Genomic DNA, 18,346 nt, shown 5'->3' with positions numbered 1-18,346 from the left:
CAAAGTGGAGCAGCTCTGTACAGTCAGCAAAAACAAGACTGGGAGCTGACTGTGACTCAGATTATGAACTCTTTATTGCCAAATTCAGACTTAAATTAAAGTAGGGAAAACCACTAGACCAACCAGGTATGACCTAAATCAAATTCCTTATGATTATACAGTGGAAGTGAGAAGTATATTCAAGGGAGTAGATCTGATAGACAGAGTGCCTGAAGAACTAGAGATGGAGGTTTGTGACACTGTACTGGAGGCAGTGATCAAGACCAATTCCCAGGAAAAAGAAGTGCAAAAAGGCAAAATGGTTTTCCCAGGAGGCCGTACAAATAGCTTTGAAAAGAAGAGACGTGAAAGGCAAAGGAGAAAAGGAAAGGTAGACCCATTTGAATGCAACGTTCAGAAGAATAGCAAGGAGAGATAAGAAAGCCTTCCTCAGGGATCAATGCAGAGAAATAGAGGAAAACAACAGAATGGGAAAGACTAGAGATCTCTTCAAGAATATTAGAGATACCAAGGGAACATTTTGGAAGAAAAGTTATGACCAACCTAGACAGCATATTAAAAAGCAGAGACATTACTTTGCCAACAAAAGTCTATCTAGTCAAAGCTATGAGTTTTCTGTAGTCATGTATTGATATGATAGTTGGACTATATAAAGAAAGCTGAGTGCTGAAGAATTGATGCTTTTGGACTGTGGTGTTGGAGAAGACTCTTGAGAGTCCCTTGGACTGCAAGGATATCCAACCAGTTCATCCTAAAGGAAATCAGTCCTGAATATTCATTGGAAGGACTGATGTTGAAGCTGAAATTCCAATACTTTGGCCACCTAATGCGAAGAGGTGACCCTTTTAGAAAGTCGCTGATGCTGGGAGGGAATGGGGGCAGGAGGAGAAGGGAACGACAGAGGATGAGATGGTTGGATGGCATCACTGAGTCAATGGACACAAGTTTGAGTAAACTCTGGGAGTTGGTGATGGATGGGGATGCCTCGTGTGCTGTAGTTCATGTGGTCATAAAGAGTTGGATATGACTGAGCAACTGAACTGAAGGGAACATTTCATGCAAAAGTAAAGGACAGAAATGGTATGGACCTAACAGAAGCAGAAGATATTAAGAAGAGGTGGCAAGAATACACAGAAGCACTATACAAAAAAGAGCTTCATGACCCAGATAACCACGATGGTGTGATTACTCATCTAGAGCCAGACATCCTGGAATGCAAAGTCACATCAGCCTTAGGAAGCATCACTATGAACAAAGCTAGTGGAGGTGATGGAATTCCAGATGAGCTATTTCAAATCCTAAAAGATAGCGCTGTGAAAGTGCTACAGTCAATATGCCAGAAGATTTGGAAAGCTCAGCAGTGGCCACAGGACTGGAAAACGTTAGTTTTCATTCCAATCCCAAAGAAAGGCAATGCCAAAGAATGTTCAAACTAGCACACAGTTGCACTCATCTCACATGCTAGCAAACTAATGCTCAAAATTCTCCAAGCCAGGCTTCAACAGTACGTGAACTGTGAACTTCTAGACGTTCAAGCTGGATTTAGAAAAGGCAGAGGAACCAGAGGTCAAATTGCCAACATCCATTGGATCATTGAAAAAAAAAAAATCTGCTCAGCCATTTGGTAAAGATTAGTTTGTGCTGTTGTTCAGTGCCTCTGTCCTGTTGCTCTTTGCGTCCCCGTGGACTGCAGTATGCCAGGCCTCCCTGTCCTTCACTGTCTCCCGGAGCTTGCTCAAACTCATGTCCATTGAGTCAGTGATGCCATCCAACCATCTCGTCCTCTGTCCTCCCCCTCTTCTTCTGTCTTCAGTCTTTCCCAGCATCAGGGTCTTTTCCAAGGAATCAGTTCTTCGCATCTGGCCAAAGTATTGGAGTTTCAGCTTCAGCATCAGTCCTTCCAGTGAGTATTCAGGACTGATTTCCTTTAGGATTGCCTAGTTGAATATCCTTGCAGCCCAGGGGACTCTCAACAGTCTTCTCCAACCCCACAGTTAAAAAGCATCAATTCTTTGGTGCTCAGCTTTCTTTATGGTCCAACTGTCACATGCATACATGACTACTGGAAAAACCTCCTAATAAGCTGACTAAATGAGGGAAATGAGGGTGAACTGCTGCTGCCATTGTGTGGGGCTCACGTTTTTTTTCCCTTAGGCGATCTCATGGGTCATTTGTAAGCCGTGACCCCCTACTGTGAGGACAAGTGAGGTTCCAGCGCCAGTGTGCTTAGCAACTAATACTGTGTTAATTTCTTACTAATTAAAAAATGCTAACCCTTTCACCGTTCAGTCGGATGACCGTTTTAGATAGTTGTATCAGAGATATGAATACGATCTAGCTCTGTATATAATCTGAATAATTTTTATTCTCAGAGATCTGAAATAAAAAAAAATTGCTCGAGATTTGCTATTGTCTTTTTATTTTCTTAATAGAAAATATTGATATAATTATTTTCCAAAGATGAAATAGAACAATCCTTGCCTTCTGATGCAGTGGTTTCCGACTCCCCCCGCGCCTGCTTGGATTGGTACGTGAAGTCCAGAAACACTTTTGGGCTCTATTTATATGACAGTTATGTTCTATGTAATAATTGTGGAATGACTATTTTATGGAATAATTTTCAGTTCTTTTTTTTCCCTAGCCCCAGGGTGTTAAAAAATTTAGACTTTATTTAAAAAAAAAACCAGCTTTATATTTATAGACAAATTGAGAAGATGGTAAAAAATAGTTCCTATGTATCCCATTTTCCCGTTTATCTGCACCTTCCATTAGTATGGAGTGTTTTTTACAATTAGTGAACTCGTATTGATATAATATTATTATTAGTTCCATAGCTTATTCAGATTTCCTTAGTTTTTAACCTAATGACCCTGTTGTGTCCCAAGGTTTCATTCAACCTACAGTATTATGTTTAATTGCCGTGTCTCCTTAGGAACCTGTTGGCTGTGGCAGTTTCTCAGATTTTCCTTGTTTTTGTTGACCTCAGCGGTTTTAAGGTGTATTGAGCAGGCACATTGTAGTATGTGTCTCTGTTGAAATTTTCCTGAGTTATTTTTCTTGATTAGGCCGGGGATATGGAATTTGGAGAAGAAGATAGAGATAGAAAGCTGTTTTCATCATCCTGTTTATGACTGTTGATGCTGACCCTGATCACCTGACTGCTGTGGAGTTGGTCAGGTTTCTCCTCTGTAGCGATTTCCCCCGCTTTCATAGTGCACACTCTTTGGAAGGAAACTTCTCTGTGCAGCCCACCCTATGCAGAGCCCACAGTTGCGCTTCCACCCTTTAGGATGGAGTATCTCCTTAAGGAAATGGTGATTTCTTGGAATTCTTCTGCTTGGGATATATGTTTTTTTCCTCCTATTGTATTAACTCAGTCATTTTTGTTGTATCAGTATTGAGTCATGAATTTTTATCTCTATACTTGGGGTTGTTAGCCAAAACTATTTTGTTGCTTAAGCTGTTCTAGTTTTGACCTTTGGGCTATTGGGAGCTCTTTGAATTTCCTCTTACACCCCTTCGGCATACTTCCATCAATGTGGCTGTCTTGTTTTTTGGGTTTTGGGGGAGTGCTTTCTTACTTTCTAGCACTATCTGATGGTTCAGGCTTGTCTTATGAATTTCCTTTCTCCCAATCACAAAACATAGAATCAGCCATTTCTTATGAGAAGCTGGTGTTTCTTTGTTGTTTTCATTTTGTTTTGTTTTTAAATAATAAAAGTGAGGAGAGAACTACCTAAGAATGAAAGTGAGTTGGCATGCCCCTCCCACCTTTCTTACCTTCTGAACTTGTTGTTCAACTAGTCCTTAGCCACCAGAGGACCTCTTTGCTTTTTTAGCTCAAGGCTGATCATTTCATCTCATTTTTGATTGTCCTTTTCATTTCATGAACTTGGTTGCTTATGCCCTTTGCCACTCAGTCATGTCCGACTCTTTGCAAGCCCATGGAATGTAGCCCCCCAGACTCCTCTGTCCATGGGATTTCCCAGGCAGGAATACTGAAGCAGGTTGCCATTTCCTTCTTCAGGGATGTTCCCGAGCCATGGATTGAACCTGTATCTCCTGTGTCTCCTGCATTGCAGGCTGATTCTTTACCCACCTAGCCATGAACTTGGACATTTGTACTTAATTCAGAGTTTCCAGGCGACTTGGAGTACTTTGGCTTTGAGCCATCCAGAATCAGGGGTTTTCCATCGTCTATAATTGAAATCCCTTTGAGAAAGCAAATCAAGTATTTTGACTTATCCTGGATTTCTCTTTGAGAGAGAATGGCTCATTCTCCTCAGAATGAGGGGAATGACATAGTACATTTGATTTTAAAAGTTGTCGTTTTTACAACATAAGGAAGAAATTCTTCCCAGCCTTTCTCTTAAGTCTTTATATACCTCCTAGGGATAGCATCAGTGTGACAACTTGAGAAATATTGGGTTGGCCATAAGATGGCACAAAAAAACCTGAACGAACTTTCTGGCTAACCCAGTACTTGATACAAGACTGTTAGTTTCCTTACTGCTATGGTCCTGACTATTTTTCTAAATTCCTACACATATAGAGTCAGAAGTTAAGGTCACGTGGTTCAGTGTCTGAGGCTGACATGGACTTCTCTCTGCATTGAGATTCTCTCATAACCTATTTAGAAATAGTGAGTGGTACTGGGTACTACATGGTCTGCAGCCTAGTAGGGACTAGTAACCATAAGGGTTTTGAGGGTAAAATAAGTGCCGAACTGACTTCATTTAGTTTTAATTGCAGAGGAGTCTAGATTAGAAGCGGAAAGAATATTAGATCCTACTACCTAAGGATCTTTATGCACTGAACCAGATTAACATAACTGTTATGTATAGAAAAAGTTGGAGTAGTTAATTCTTGGATAATATCATTAGCAAACTGTACTATACATTTTCAAACGTCTTGGTTCTTTTCGAAAATGCTTTCACAGATAACGCCTTAATGAAAGTGTGGGTTTTAGAGGAGCAGCAAGGTGGATAATAATGCTTTTCCCCTTCATCAGATTGTTCTTTGAGCCACAAAAATACTGAGTTCACATATCAAAGAATCAGTGACAGAAAGCAGTTTGCTCCTTCACTTACACATACATGCAATATTGTTGAATGCCTCCTTTAGCAGTGCAGACCTTGCCAAAGATTAAAGGACCATTGGTTTATTCTAACTATTAGCTCCTTGCCATTAACGTCGTATCAAGCATTTACAGGCTATGAATCTCTTATCCCTGTTGAATAAATGAGTGAGTTGAAGTCTTCCTGTGTTTTGATGCTTGCCTGCGCTTTGTCTTTTCCAGTTTCTCTCTTGATCATCTTTACCTTACCCAGTGAAGACCATGATCACCCCATTAATTAAAATTCAGTTTCTCTCTACAGAATAACAACCCCAAGGATTATTGACCTAAAGTAGGAGTTTAGTTTTTTTTCTCGTATAAAAGAAGTCTGGAGTCAGGCATTGAAGTGCTGGCACAGAGGTTTCATGGAGTCATCAGGGACCCAGGCTCTCTCAGCCTGTCGTCTTTGTTCTTTGCATCCCAGGTGGCTGCTAGACTGTTATTCATTCATCAGTCTTGCTCCAGATGGCAGAATGGAAGAAAAACAGAAGAAAAAGCCCTCCCCGCTCCACTTTAAGGAGACTCCCTAAAAGTAACATATCAGGCTCCTCTATACATTTTCTTGGCCAGAACTTAGTGCTATGACTACGTTTTGCTGGAGAGAATCTAAGAGATAGTTTTTCATTTGGACAGTAATATGCCCAGCAAAACAAAAAAAGCCAGAAAGTCAAAGCAAAAAACAAAGCCGAAACCACAAAAGCCTCTCAGGATTCTGTTGTTGAATAAGAGGAGGAGGAGTGTTGTGCGGTAATCACTGGTTTTTGCCACTATCGTTCACTCTGCTGCGGCCCAAAGATGCCTCCTGGCTTCCCCTCACCTCTGGACAAGTGATTTTGCCAGTTCTCCAACCAGCCGTCATCACCATCTTGTTTACACCGACTCCTGTTTCAACATCCCAGAATGGGTGGGATAAGTCCTGAATTTGAGACCCATCTGATGTCCCGTGTCTGCTAGCTGACCCCAACTGAATTCCTATTTTTAAACCTGTGGATATTCAGCTCCTGTAGTCCATTTCTTGCAGCGGTTATTTTCGATGTCCATTTGACTTTCATATTTTGTCCTTGTTCTTGTTTGGTTTCTTATGAGGAAATCAGTCCTCCTCTGCCTCTATCTCAATCTCGATATCGCTGTGATAGATCATCCTCTGCTTCAGTCTCAATACCTGTTTTTATCAATAGTATGTAAGCCTTTGGGCCAGGCTTGGAGGGGGGCGGGTATGTTAATTCCCAAAGGAGACTGCTTTGTGCTCTATAAATACCTGTTGAATCAATGAATGAACCCTTTCCCTTCTCTCTCTCACTTCCCTCTTCCTAATTAGAATACAATATATTCTATATTTAAAATACTTTCTCCAGACTTTGCTGCCTTTTTCTCCCCCATTTCTCACAGTTCACTTTTTTATTTAAGAAGAGGCATCTCACAGTGTTCTCACTCCTTGCTCTCTTTACTGTCCTCTGAATTTTCAGGCTTTGCTTTGACATCATCGCCCCCTTGTTAGCCTTTCCTCATCGTCGAGTCTCTTTGATGCTGCATTATTGATGCCACATTCTTGGAAATGCTTAGTTCTTTTACCTCTGTAGCTGTTTCTTCGGTATTTCCCTTGTTGACGTCCTCCTGCTCTGTAACACTGAGCAAAATATGGCGATTTATGTTCGCAGTTAGTTCTTTTCTCTCTCTGCCCTTTCTTCGCAGTATCTCAGCCGCGTGTCTGCACTTTCACCTTCGCCTGTCATCTCTGTATGGCTGATCCTCCAGTATACATAAATTGCTTTTACTATTCATTTCTGCATCACTCTTAAATACTTCCTGGATGCCAGGACTGAAATTTCTCTGTCATTGTAAAGAGAATGTGTAAAATTTGGAATGTTAGGATCCATGTCTCAGGTGCCCATCATTAGGATGTTGCCTCCTAAACTTTCCATGGTAACAGTCCTGCTGGCAAAGGATAGCAGCTTCCTGTGCGTTGTCTTTTCTGTCTGGAATGCCCTTTTCTTTGTTCTGTCCGGCGCTCTTTTTAAGGTCAAGTTCAGAGATCTGCATATCACCAGGATTTCTAGGATGACACTGGACCTTACTGACTTTCTAGGCTTTGAACTTCTGCCACATTCATTTATCTGTTACCTGGCGCTCCTCCTATCCTTGTGTTGTGCTGTATGTGGAATAAATCATCTTTATTATAAATGTCTTATCTTCCAGATACCCTGTAATCTTATTCCTCTTCGTACTCCTGGTGCTCGATATATAATCGGCACTTAATAACATTTGCTGTGGATGATGGCATCCCCTTTTCGTTTCCTTATCTCGTTCTATTTCTAACACTGAGATTGCTTAAAAAAACAATTAATTTTTCTTATCACCAAACAAACATTTCTTTTCCATAAATGAAATGAAGTGCTCAGACTGAGCTGAATGACAGATTTTCAGCCAGCCTCATTTGTGTTCTGCTTGGCACTTTTTACAGTACATTATAAAAGGCTTGAAATGACTGTTGGAGGAGTAACTTTTCTCCATCTTCCTTGGTCTTTTGAGTGTCATCTAAAAAGTGGGAATAAAAGAGTCATGGAAAGAGGTAGTAGGATCTTATGGAAATGAAGTTTTCCATGGGTGAGTTCAAGTGGGGCTGAGGGAGAGCTTGAGAGGGAAAGACAGACTGTGATTAAATGAGGATGAAAATGCATGTAAAGGGACACACCCATTAGACCCAAGCAGCTTGGCAGACATCAAGCTGACACCAAACCAGCCAGGCAGAAGGGTACTTGTAGCAAAGTGGTGTATGTTTCGTAAGGACAAGAATTCACATCGGGGCATTTTTGCTGTGCACCCCTACAAAAAGAAGCACTTGTTGTTCAGTCGCTAAGTTGTGTTCACCTCTTCACAGCTTCATGGTCTGCAGTTGGTTTTATGATGAACTATATTTTAATAATAAATTCCTCAGCAATATAGTGATGTGACGGAATAGTGATGGAATAAAGTAGATCCAGTTAACCTACCGTGTCGTTTCAAATCCAGGTATAAGAAATCAGCTGTGATTAAAATTTAGCTCTGTGTAGACTTAAAACCTAAACTAATAAGAGTACGATTCCAGACTCAAATTAGGGACCACAAGACTTCACTTGTTCACTTGATTCTGCCTTTTTCCCATAGGGAGTTTGAAATACTGCCTTGTGATTCTGAACCAGCCTTTGGACAAATGTTTTCGTCATCTTTGGCACAAAGGTAACCTTAATTAGCATTTATATTTCTTTGCTTTCTTACTCTCCTTTGGACTAATGTGATGGTTAAGTATCCCAGAAACCAGGTGGACTACTAAAAAGTGGAATTTATAATATGCTGATTTAATTATTGAGTTATCAGAAGACGTTATTATTGCTTCTCTGCTAATCTGTTCATACACGTGGTTTCCAAGGAGTGGACCTCTAAGGACAGAATTATAATATAGCACCACTCTACTGTATATTATAACTATTATGTGGATGTTTATCCTAAGTACTTACAAGTGTTTGTTCAAGTGGAACTATTTTTGGCTCCAGTGACAGCAAAAAACCTCCACAAGCCTCACTCATTCCAGCATTCAGTAACTAGATTGCTTCAGGATGACTGGAAGATAAAAGGAGAAGACATGTTACCAGTATATTAGAATTTCTAGGGGTGCAGAAAAATATAGTTAAAAATGGAATATTTTTTTACTGAATTAAACTTCTATGAAGTTTCATATAAGAAATAGGCTTTATTAACTCTTTTACATTATTCTTTGATTTTTATAGAATTAACTCAAGAAAGTAGTATTAAATAGCATTTGCCATGTTGATCCTCTGTTCTTTAATGAAGTCTTGTTTTATTTTTCCCTAAGGGATACTTTTGCTATGTTTTCACTGTAAGTTTTGGATCAAATTAGATAAACAGAAATCTTGATTCATGATATATTGTAGCATATTCTTGATTTTCCTTTACCAGCCCACACTAGTGTTCTTATTGTTGAGATTGTGTGTCTTAGAATGCAAATCTGTAAGACTAATCGGCTCATATCTGGACAAAGGTAGTTGCGATACTAGAGGGAATAAATTATTATATAGATAATTTCGTAGAAAGAATTTTTCATGTTCAGTATGCTCAGGATGAAAACTCTTGGTGTTCCAAATTTAGCCAACTTTAAATTAGCTAACTTAAAATTTCACATTGTAGTTGTACTAACATTGCCCTAAAAGTAATCAGTTACTTAACTGTCAACTTATCTTTCATAGCACTTACTGCTTACTTCCCTGGAATTAGACAGTTATTTGGGCATCTTAACGCCAGAAGGCCTTTTTTGTCACTTTATCTCTGTTGTCTCGTGCTGTGCGTGGCACATAATTGCTTAGTAATTACAGTGATTGAAAGAAAGAATCTAATATGGTTGATATTGCTTATAAAGACCAAAGCAGACTGACGAGGCACATCTTTTTTTACCTGAACTTATTGTATCATGTTTTATAGTATTTTTAGGAGCACATGTAAACCTGTGTTTTACAGCAAACATTAGAAATTGATAAAATATTCATTGATAGGAGCTGTTAGAAACCTTGGATAATGAAAACCGCATCCTAAGCCTCATATTTTGGGAGTGGTTAATAGTCCTGTTTTGCACATAGTGTGAAATGCTGTAGATTTTTGAGCTGACTGAAGTTCTTCATTTCATTAGTTTTTCTGCAGTGAATTTGATTTGAAATGTCTCAGGCCTGACGTTCACCAAATAATCAGTTCAGTTCAGTTGCTCAGTCATGTCTATCTCTTTGCGACCCCATGAACTGCAGCCTGCCAGGCCTCCCTGTCCATCACCAACTCCCAGAGCTTACCCAAACTCATGTCCATTGAGTCGGTGATGCCATCCAACCATCTCATCCTCTGTCATCCCCTTCTCCTCCTGCTCTCAATCTTTCCTAGCATCAGGGTCTTTTCCAATGAGTCAGCTCTTTGCATCAGGTGGCCAGAGTATTAGAGTTTCAGCTTTAACATCAGTCCTTCCAAAGAAATCCCAGGGCTGATCTCCTTCAGAATGGACTGGTTGGATCTCCTTGTAGTCCAAGGGACTCTCAAGAGTCTTCTCCAATACCACGGTTCAAAAGCATCATTCTTTGGCGCTCAGCTTTCTTTATAGCCCAACTCTCACATCCATACATGACTACTGGAAAACCATAGCCTTGAGTAGATGGACCTTTGTTGGCAAAGTAATGTCTCTGCTTTTAATATGCTGTCTAGGTTGGTCATAACTTTCCTTCCAAGGAGTAAGCGTCTTTTAATTTCATGCCTGCAGTCACCATCTGCAGTGATTTTGGAGCCCCAAAATATAAAGTCAGCCACTGTTTCCACTGTTTCCCCATCTATTTGCCATGAAGTGATAGGACCAGATACCGTAATCTTAGTTTTCTGAATGTTGAGCTTTAAGCCAACTTTTCAACTCTCCTCTTTCACTTTCATCAAGAGGCTCTTTAGTTCCTCTTCACTTTCTGCCATAAGGGTGGTGTCATCTGCATATCTGAGGTTATTGATATTTCTCCTGGCAATCTTGATTCCATGTCCAGTTCTAACTGTTGCTTCCTGACCTGCATACAGATTTCTCAAGAGGCAGGTTAGGTGGTCTGGTATTCCCATCTCTTTCAGAATTTTCCACAGTTTATTGTGATCCACACATTCAAAGGCTTTGGCATAATCAATAAAGCAGAAATAGATGTTTTTCTGGAGCTCTCTTGCTTTTTCGATGATCCAGTAGATGTTGGCAATTTGCTCTCTGGTTCCTCTGCCGTTTCTAAAACCAGCTTGAACATCTGGGAGTTCATGGTTCACGTATTGCTGAAGCCTGGCTTGGAGAATTTTGAGCATTACTTTACTAGCATGTGAGATGAGTGCAATTGTGTGGTAGTTTGAGCATTCTTTAGGATTGCCTTTCTTTGGGATTGGATTGAAAACCGACCTTTTCCAGTCCTGTGGCCACTGCTGAGTTTTCCAAATTTGCTGACATATTGAGTGCAGCACTTTCACAGCATCATCTTTTAGGAGTTGAAATAGCTCAACTGGAATTCCATCACCTCCACTAACTTTGTTCATAGTGATGCTTCCTAAGGCCCACTTGACTAATCGTTTGATTTGCATTAAAAAATGAACAGTTGGTCAGTACATGTATATGAAAGGAAGTAAAGGTATCTAAAGTGTACTGTGTACTGAAATGGTTAGATAATTCTCATTTCCCAAATAACTTTTCTTTAGGTTATTGAAATGCTAAATTCTTTCATGTATGCCTTTAGGATAATTCTTCTCATTTGGAGCCATGAACCATTAGAAAAAGCAACTCTGTTAACAAAGACTAAGAAATAGGTTTTTTGTGACTCTCATAACAGAGGCTGTGGGCTTGTGTTTGTGTTGTCGTTCTTCTAAGAAATGGCAATGAAATAGGGAAACTCTGAGCCTGAGCAGATTTTCACAGAAGAATGTCCCAGAGAAAAGCAGCATCGGTGGTTTGGGGGAAGAGCCAGAATTGTGTCTTAAAAGATTTCATTTCAGCAAGTAAGTCATGGCTGGAGGCTGCCCTGCTGTTTCTGTTGAGCTAATTTATGTGTGCAGAATTTTCTGTAACTTCTGTGGGTGTGAAGATTTGGCAAGAGCAGAAATTAAGTAAATGGTCAGAGCTGACCACAGAACCAAAACACACGAAAATTTGAAGGCTACTGCGTAGCATAAGTCTCTTATATAAAAGTCTATATTTTACCTTTAACTTGTATGTGAAAGGCTTCTGTTGAGTAGGGATTTCTTGAGATTCCTTTCAAAGGAAAGACTACTTTGAAGATGTTAGTTCACATGTTATAAAATCTAGTTTAAATGACTTAAAGAAGAGCTTCAAGGGAGATTAAAATTATAAAAGTTTTTGAATGTGTTTTCCCTCTATCACATCATGAAGTTTTAAGGACTTTTTGGTCACAATTCTTGGAATATATCCCTACCTGTCTAACATTATGTACTCTGGATTTAATCTGGGGACATAAAATAAATGTTTGGTAGGTAGTAGATAAATAAAATGACAGGCTAGTTAGTATCTCACTAAGTGCTCTATGGCAATCAGAGATTATTGGCCTTTATGACTATTGCTGTTATATTTTTTAACCTCCCTCCCTCCCTCGCTCTTTTTTTTTTTTTTTCCCCTTAAGCCAGGCTTTCTCTTCCAGTAAATGTCTTTTTCACCCTGAAATATATAGCAAGTGAAAGAAACAGAGATGTCTGTGTTTGAATGGCTCTGGTTATTTCTTGTTGTGGGTCAGTGTTTTTCATCTCGGGGTCACCAAGCTTACTGGGTCCTTACAGGTAGTAGGAGAGGTCTCTTGAGTTAGATGAAATTGAAATACAAAAAAAAGAAATAAGAAACCCACAGACATTCATTTATGTGGGATAAGGTTGCATAGATTGATCATATATCAGGTTTCTAGGAGTTTGACTTCCTGAAGTACATCCTCATTTTTAACATGAGTTCCTGGCCTCAACCTGCCTCTTGCATTTGATCTGCAGAACAGTGGTGATCATATTAATCAGATTATGAATCGATGATCAGGGTATGTCAATGCCACGTGTTTAATCTTTGGCCTTATAGCTTTTTCCTCTAATAAGCAATTACTTTCCTTTACTGGGTGTCTGTCTCTCTTAATCCCCTGGAAACCAACCTTAAGATCACATGAAGATATGGGCAATATACTCTGTTCATTTTGGGTGAGGCTTAAATCATAAGATATTTTGACAGATCCAGTGGGTCTTACAGGTTAAAGGGAGGCACATGTGACAATTGATGAATTGAAAAACAAGGTCTTTGGTTTCATAGTATCATTTTTTCCGCTTCTGTTCTGTTTGTAATGGACCTATTGAGGCCCTTCTGTGTCAGGCATGGGGCTCGAGGCTGGAGGTGGGACTTTGGGCTCTGGGTTTTGGTTGGAATGGAGAGCTGGTGGGGCAGGAAAGGTTCAGGTGGGACTCTGGGCTCTCAGTTGTGGTTGGAACTTCCCTGGCAGGGCGGGAAGATGGGGTTGTGGAGGCATAAGGTTGCAGCCTGTTCTTGATGACAGCATCTTCCTCAAGAGCCACAAGGCCTCAGAAGGAACGCGCTGTAGCCCTGCGTCTCAACAGCTGTGAGCCTGTTGTAGCATGTGATTAACTGCATCTGCTTGGCTCATGTCTGTATGCTTGTCTTTCTTTAAAGAAAAACACTTTAGCTGAATAAATATTTTTTTAACAGAATCACGACTTGCTCCACTAATTTTACCGATTTTGTGCTAGTGATCAGTACTGCCATCAGGTTGAAGTTGGAAGTGCCGTAGATCTGCTATAAAGTACCTTGTTGTACTGACCCTTTCTTTTGTGAAATATGCACCCCAGGACTGTTTTCTCCTGATGACTTGAAGTGAAGCTCAGCCAAAGTTAAAGATGTACAGTATGTGAAGTTTTCTTTTTCCTCTCCTTTTCTGCTACTGTCTCTCTATTCCGTGGGACTTTTCTTCTTTCACTTCTGGTGTCCATTTTGTTTATTTTCATTAAGAGAAATTGGATACTTGTAATTTTTATATGTAGATTGGTTGGTAGCTTTAAAATACTTGGTATATTAAAGAAATAGCTATTTCATTCCTATGGTATGTATTTGTATACATTATGTCTATTAGAAGGATTTCAAAGAAAACGTTTTTGATAATCTTGAAAGTTCAGAATCACCTTAGGGTTCTTCCTAAAGCTGACTCTGAAAGGGCTAGTCATAGTCCATCTTTTGGGTTTGTTTTTGGAGTGTGTTTCTAATATAGTTTTTCCTCTGTCCTCATCTACTGCTGCTACCCCATCCTATGTATTTAATGACTGATATAATTGAACTGCCTTCTTTTTCTTTTTTTTGTTGCCTGAAATAGATTTTTATTATACTTATTCATCTTTCAACCTTTGACTCATCTTTAAAGGTCTAATTCAAATGCCACCTCCTGTGTATAAAAGCTTCCTTACTTAGTGTGCCCAGGTAGAGATTTTCTCCTAGTATTTGTCCTTTGCTTCTCTTACTTAGAAGTATTACCTGATCCCTCCTTGAGGCTCAGCTTCTTAAAGAAGGATACAGAAAGCTTAGCAGAGGTGTTTTCCTCCTGGTTCTGGTGAGACTAGCCTGGGAGCAGCCATTGTAGGTGATCCTAGCAGTTGCTGAAGGTCAGGGTCTGTCTCTGGTTCTTTCTAGATGCTGGAAATCCTTTTCCTGCTGTGAACCAGTTAGCGGGCAGCAGGTGCGTGCGCACACACACTCTCTTCCCCTGCAGCCAAGGCTCCTCTCGTTTCTCAGCCTAGGTTGGGTCCCTTTGCTACTTCTGCTGAACTGGAGCTCTGTTGACCAATTTCTTTTTTCTTCTGCTCTAAGACTCCCAAGTGCTTACTTTGTATTTCCTAGTGTAACCAATCAGAACTGCTATTTTCATTAATCTCACCTCTTTTCCTCATAGCTCATGTGCAAAGAATATATTCCTTTTTTGCCTCTTTCATTTTATGTCTTTGACAGTTGAAGTGGTAACAGATGTGTCATTGGAATATATCCTCTTTGTCCATTAAGGTATTATGGTAAGGTATATCTTTTATTATAGAGAAGAGTATAAAATTATGCAATTAAGCAACACCCTTATCTTCTGACTTTAATTTCTAAAGAGATTTACTGTATATTTTTATTGCAGTTCTTGTAATGCCCCTTTCTTAATTTCTTTGTGAGAACGGTAGATTAACCTTATTTTTGAGAAAATACATGTCTCAGTTTTACCCTAGATTTTTATTTTTAATTATAGAAATATATGTGCTTTTTAAAGATTTAAAATATCATTTTTATAATGAGACAGTGACAGCCCCCATTAGCTATTTAATATTTCCTTCATTATTTGCTTTATACTTGCATTTTTTCTGTTTCATTATTGCCCATGAAATGATTTTTATGTGTATTTTAACCATCAGTTAAGGTAGTAGATGAAATGCTGTGACTAAATGGGCAAATGCCCCTAAAATAGAGATTGCCAGGCCATGTGACTCTGTATCCTTTCTGGCAGCTAGTGTAGAGGTTTTGACTGCCTGTTTTACTGTGGTTTTTTTTTTTTTTTTATGCCATGTAGATCTGTGTCCTAACTGGTATGTTGGTGTTTAATGTAACTAGAAAATGGCTTCAAGTTAGTATGGCTACTTATATTTTAGTAAATATAAATATATATATATATATAATATAAACATACATTTTTAAAACTCATTCATTCATTTATTTACTTACATTTGCTCCAAGTTAATTTACAGGGACACACACACACTTGCACACAGACTTTTCTGCTGATGTTAAGCCTAATAAAGTAAGCCTGATGTGTGATTAGCTACAAGACTCTAAGCATGTTGTTAACAGTCATCCTTGGTAGGGAAGCTCCGCAGGACCTTTGTGGTACTGTGTCCTCACTGAAACAGTGTAAAAGTAAAACACAAGCGAAAAACTCCAAAGGATTCTAGAATTCTATCTCTGCACTAAGCGGACAGCTGAATGCTGCAGAAACCTAGTTAAAAATGAAGCATCACCTTTAGGTCAACTATCCAAAAGTGAATTCAACATTTTGCATTTCTTTTTTTAAAATATAAATTTGTTTATTTTAATTGGAGGTTAATTACTTGACAATATTGTATTGGTTTTGCCACACATCAACATGAATCCACGGCAGGTATACACATGTTCCCCATCCTGAACCCCCCTCCCTGCTCCCTCCCCGTACCATCCCTCTGGGTTGTCTCAGTGCACCAGCCCCAAGCATCCAGTATCATGAGTTGATGGTGTCCAACTCTTTAGAAGGTATCCCGTCATTTTCCCAGTCAGAGTGCTCAGGTCCTAGGTGGCCTTCCCTAAAATGCAGACATTGTCATGTTCACAGCACTTCTAAGAAATTTGTTACAGAGACATAAAGTTTTCTCCATGGTAGCTTTTCTCCATTCACTTGTAACACAGAGCTTATTCAGTTAGTTTGAAGGTCTTCTGAAAGAGTAGTCTTTGGAGAAGCAGTTGGAGAAACATGGTACGAATCACCTCTTTTTACCCACATTGTGAATAGTTATCTTACCCTTAAGAATCTGGAAACATTTATTTTTACCCCGTCCTGCTTTAAAGTTTGATCTCTAAATACTGTGATGTGTTACATAAATATTAATGTTTCTATGTGTGATAATTTTTTGTCCTGCTTTGCTTAGTGGCTTATCCCTTGTAATAGTTTCTTTGAAGGCAAGCTGCTGAAAGTTTATTTTTAGAGAGAGTGCATGCGTGCTCAGTCATGTCTGACTTTTTTGAAAACCCATGGACTGTAGCGCACCAGGCTCTTCTGTCCATGGGATTTTCCAGGCAAGAATACTGAAGGGGGTAGCCATTCCCTTCTCCAGGGCATCTTCCTGACCCAGGGATCAAACCTGCATCTCTTGCATCTCCTGCATTGGCAGGCGGATTCCTTACCACTGCACCTGGGAAGATCATGCTACTTATTTGATTATAAGTCAGTTTAGGCCGGAGGAGAAGGGGACGACAGAGGATGAGATGGTTGGATGGCATCACCGACTCAATGGACATGAGTTTGAGTAAACTCTGGGAGTTGGTGATGGACAGGGAGGCCTGGCGTGCTGCGATTCATGGGGTCGCAAAGAGTCGGACACGACTGAGCAACTGAACTGAAAGTCAGTTAAAGAACATTACCACTGGCTAATATTTGTGTACAATTACAGAGTAAAACTAAGGTGAACATTTTTGGAGTCCTGGTCTTTGGGGGAAACTGAGCCTCTCTGAGCATTTGATTTCCCAGTAATAGCTGCTCAGAGTCTCGGAAAGAAGCTACCATTGGGAAACAGAAAAACTAGTAAGAGGATGACCTCTTTCCTGCTTCACTCAGAAGTTTGGGTGCGTGGAAATCTGATCTGTATCCTTCTGTATCTGAATTTACCGGCAGTGTTCGGAACGAACTGAATGGGGCATCATGGGTAAATCATAGGGCAAAACACTTGTTTAAGCTAGTAGGGGAGTAACTATTTGTTGTTGTTCAGTTGCTAAGTCATGTCCGACCCTTTGTGACCCCATGGACTTCAGTATGCCAGGCTTTCCTGTCCTTCATTTTCTCCCGGAGTTTGCTCAAATTCATCTCCGTTGAGTTGGTGATGGTATCTGCCATCTCATTCTCTGCCGTCCCCTTCTCCTTTTGCCTTCAACCTTTCCCAGCATCAGGGTCTTCTCTAATGAGTTGCTTCTTTGCATTAGGTGGCCAAAGTATTGGACTTTCAGTATCAGTCCTTTGAGTGAATATTCAAGGTTGATTTCCTTTAGGGTTGACTGGTTTCATCTCCTTGCTGTCCAAGGCATCTCAGGAGTCTTCTCCAGCACCTCAGTTCAAAAGCATCAATTCTTCAGTGCTCAGTGGAGGAAATAGTCTATAATTTTGAATGTATTCAATATAACTGAACAGTGTGCAGTGTTAGATACCTATAATAGCAGGATCTCTGTGGAAGTGAAATAGTGATACCCTTTAATAAGACACCCTGCCATCTCAATCATTATCATAAATTTGGTTTTTAAGGGATTTGCTGGTTATGACTACCTGGATAGGTAGAATATCGTGTGCGTCTTTGTCATTTAATTGCATCCAAGCAAAGATCCAGCTGATACTTTAGCTGGGAAAATGCTAGGCTTTAGGGTATCTGAATTTTCATTCAGATGATCCAGGAAGCATCTGTTCTACTGATGAGCAGATTAGTCATTAGACTTAAGAATCCTGTAACGGTGAGGCTTAGCACAGTTTATTGAACTACCAAATTGACACTATTTGTGTCATTTTCTGTTCTTAGTGGTTCACAGAACTTATGCTTTGAGCACATTTAAGTGAGCATTGAGCCAAAGATCTGATGAGCAATTTGCATACTTGGTTCTGGTCCATTAAACAAAACAGTTATGTACAAGCTGTAGTCCCTGTAAATAAGGCTGGCAGGAAAGATCTGTCCCACTCATACAGAAACATTTGAGGACTACAAAAAGTCATTTAAATAGATGCCATTTTAATATATTAGTGATACAGAACAAAATGTGTGTAGTCTGATTTGAGGCTGGAAATAGAATTTATGACTCTCATCCCAAGGTGATGGCCCATCTCTGTTGAATTAGATCTTTCATTATTTTGAGTGTTATAAATGTCAGATATTAGGGACCTCAGT

At 39.7% G+C, this 18,346-nt stretch overlaps 1 protein-coding gene across 6 annotated transcripts in view; it reads left to right on the top strand.

The window, feature by feature from the left end:
* The window catches only part of TPK1 (thiamin pyrophosphokinase 1), a 392,694-nt gene that overhangs the window by 86,824 nt on the left and 287,524 nt on the right, over positions 1-18,346 (top strand). For 4 of the 6 annotated variants that reach the window (XM_004008152.5, XM_042248970.1, XM_027968906.2 and 1 more), the window contains one exon: positions 8,261-8,332. The exons of the other annotated variants lie outside the window; for them this stretch is intronic. In XM_004008152.5, the coding sequence (XP_004008201.4) occupies positions 8,261-8,332 (72 nt within the window). The remainder of the gene's footprint in view (positions 1-8,260; positions 8,333-18,346) is intronic. 6 annotated transcript variants of the gene reach the window in all.

This window comes from Ovis aries, chromosome 4 (assembly GCF_016772045.2).
Source record: "Ovis aries strain OAR_USU_Benz2616 breed Rambouillet chromosome 4, ARS-UI_Ramb_v3.0, whole genome shotgun sequence".
Lineage (NCBI taxonomy): Eukaryota > Metazoa > Chordata > Mammalia > Artiodactyla > Bovidae > Ovis > Ovis aries.
Note: the sequence above shows the minus strand (reverse complement) of the source record. Positions and strands in the feature narration are given on the sequence as shown.